The sequence below is a fragment of the Gavialis gangeticus genome, unplaced genomic scaffold (assembly GCF_001723915.1).
Source record: "Gavialis gangeticus isolate Ggan-Ray unplaced genomic scaffold, GavGan_comp1, whole genome shotgun sequence".
Lineage (NCBI taxonomy): Eukaryota > Metazoa > Chordata > Crocodylia > Gavialidae > Gavialis > Gavialis gangeticus.
In genome coordinates this window covers 59,658,635-59,659,745 of record NW_017729030.1, presented here as the reverse complement: position 1 = coordinate 59,659,745, position 1,111 = coordinate 59,658,635, and the positions used below count along the sequence as shown (strand labels likewise).

Below are 1,111 nucleotides of genomic sequence, written 5' to 3'. Positions count from 1 at the left end.
GGCAAACTGTTGATACTCACGAGCTATTAATTTAAACAATTTGACCCCAGAGCTGTTTTAAGAGTGGTTCAGTAACCTGTTACAAAGCCAGAGAGAAATATTGCTCGATTCGACATTTCGGTTGGTTGTGGTCATTGTGAAAGGCCTGGGAGGTGGAAGCCATAGAGTTATAACCTCTATTCCCTATTCCCAGATTGTTACTAAAAAGAGGAAGTATTTAATTGACTTGAATACCTATATTGCAGGCAGTCTATTGGCTGTTACAAAGCATAGAGGGGACAGAGATGTAGAGCTTCTAGATGGTGCCAGAGAACCGCATAGGAAATTAGGCATGTCTATATATCAAAAGCTTATGCTCCATCAAGTACCTTTGTTTGAAGATCTCAAACAGGTTAACATTCACATAGTGATGCATAAGGAAAAAACTGGGTGGAGTTTATTTAAAACACAGGACACACCCAGATACCCTGACACCTGTTTTCTTCTGCTACATGGTGAACATTATTATGGTATTTTGGATGTGAAAAAGGTGTTTCGCATGAGAAATTATTGCGATCTTTGTCAGACGTTGTACAGCCATAGCCAGACGTGCAGGTTCCAATGTCATCTTTGCCTGAGCCCAAACTGCTCTGAAAACATGGGCAGGACACAGAGGTGCCCTAATTGTAAGCTGTTCTGTCATTCCAAAGAGTGTTTAGAAAGGCACGTGGCCCTGGCCTCTGAAAAACGGATTGAATATCTGACTAAAACTCTGTGCGATGAGTGTAAATCTTATGAGGACAAAAAGCAAGAGTGCAAGGGGTGGCAGTGCAAACAGTGTTATGGGAAAATCACAGGTGTAAACAAACACTGGTGCTTTATGCGCCAAATTAAAGAGCCTGAAGAAGGCAAGGGGTACACTTTTTATGATTCTGAATGTGTGCAGGAGATGGGGATGCGTTTGCCCAACTACATTTTTGCAATGGAGCTAAAGACAGGGGAAAAAAAACACAGAAAGATGCAGGCAAAAACCCCAAAAAGGCTTGTGAAGCTAAGCCCAAAAAGCCAGAAAGCACTTGGGAGTTTAAGGGCGAAGAGTGCCTGTCTGATTTTATTAAGGTCTTTATGGATA

General features: G+C 41.9%; 1 protein-coding gene across 1 annotated transcript in view; it reads left to right on the top strand.

Moving 5' to 3' along the window:
* Positions 1–367: 367 nt before the first annotated feature.
* The window catches only part of LOC109301005, a 5,880-nt gene continuing 5,136 nt past the window's right edge, over positions 368–1,111 (top strand). The window contains exon 1 of the mRNA XM_019521865.1: positions 368–1,098. Coding sequence (XP_019377410.1) covers positions 410–1,098 — 689 coding nt within the window. The 5' untranslated portion in view covers positions 368–409. The remainder of the gene's footprint in view (positions 1,099–1,111) is intronic.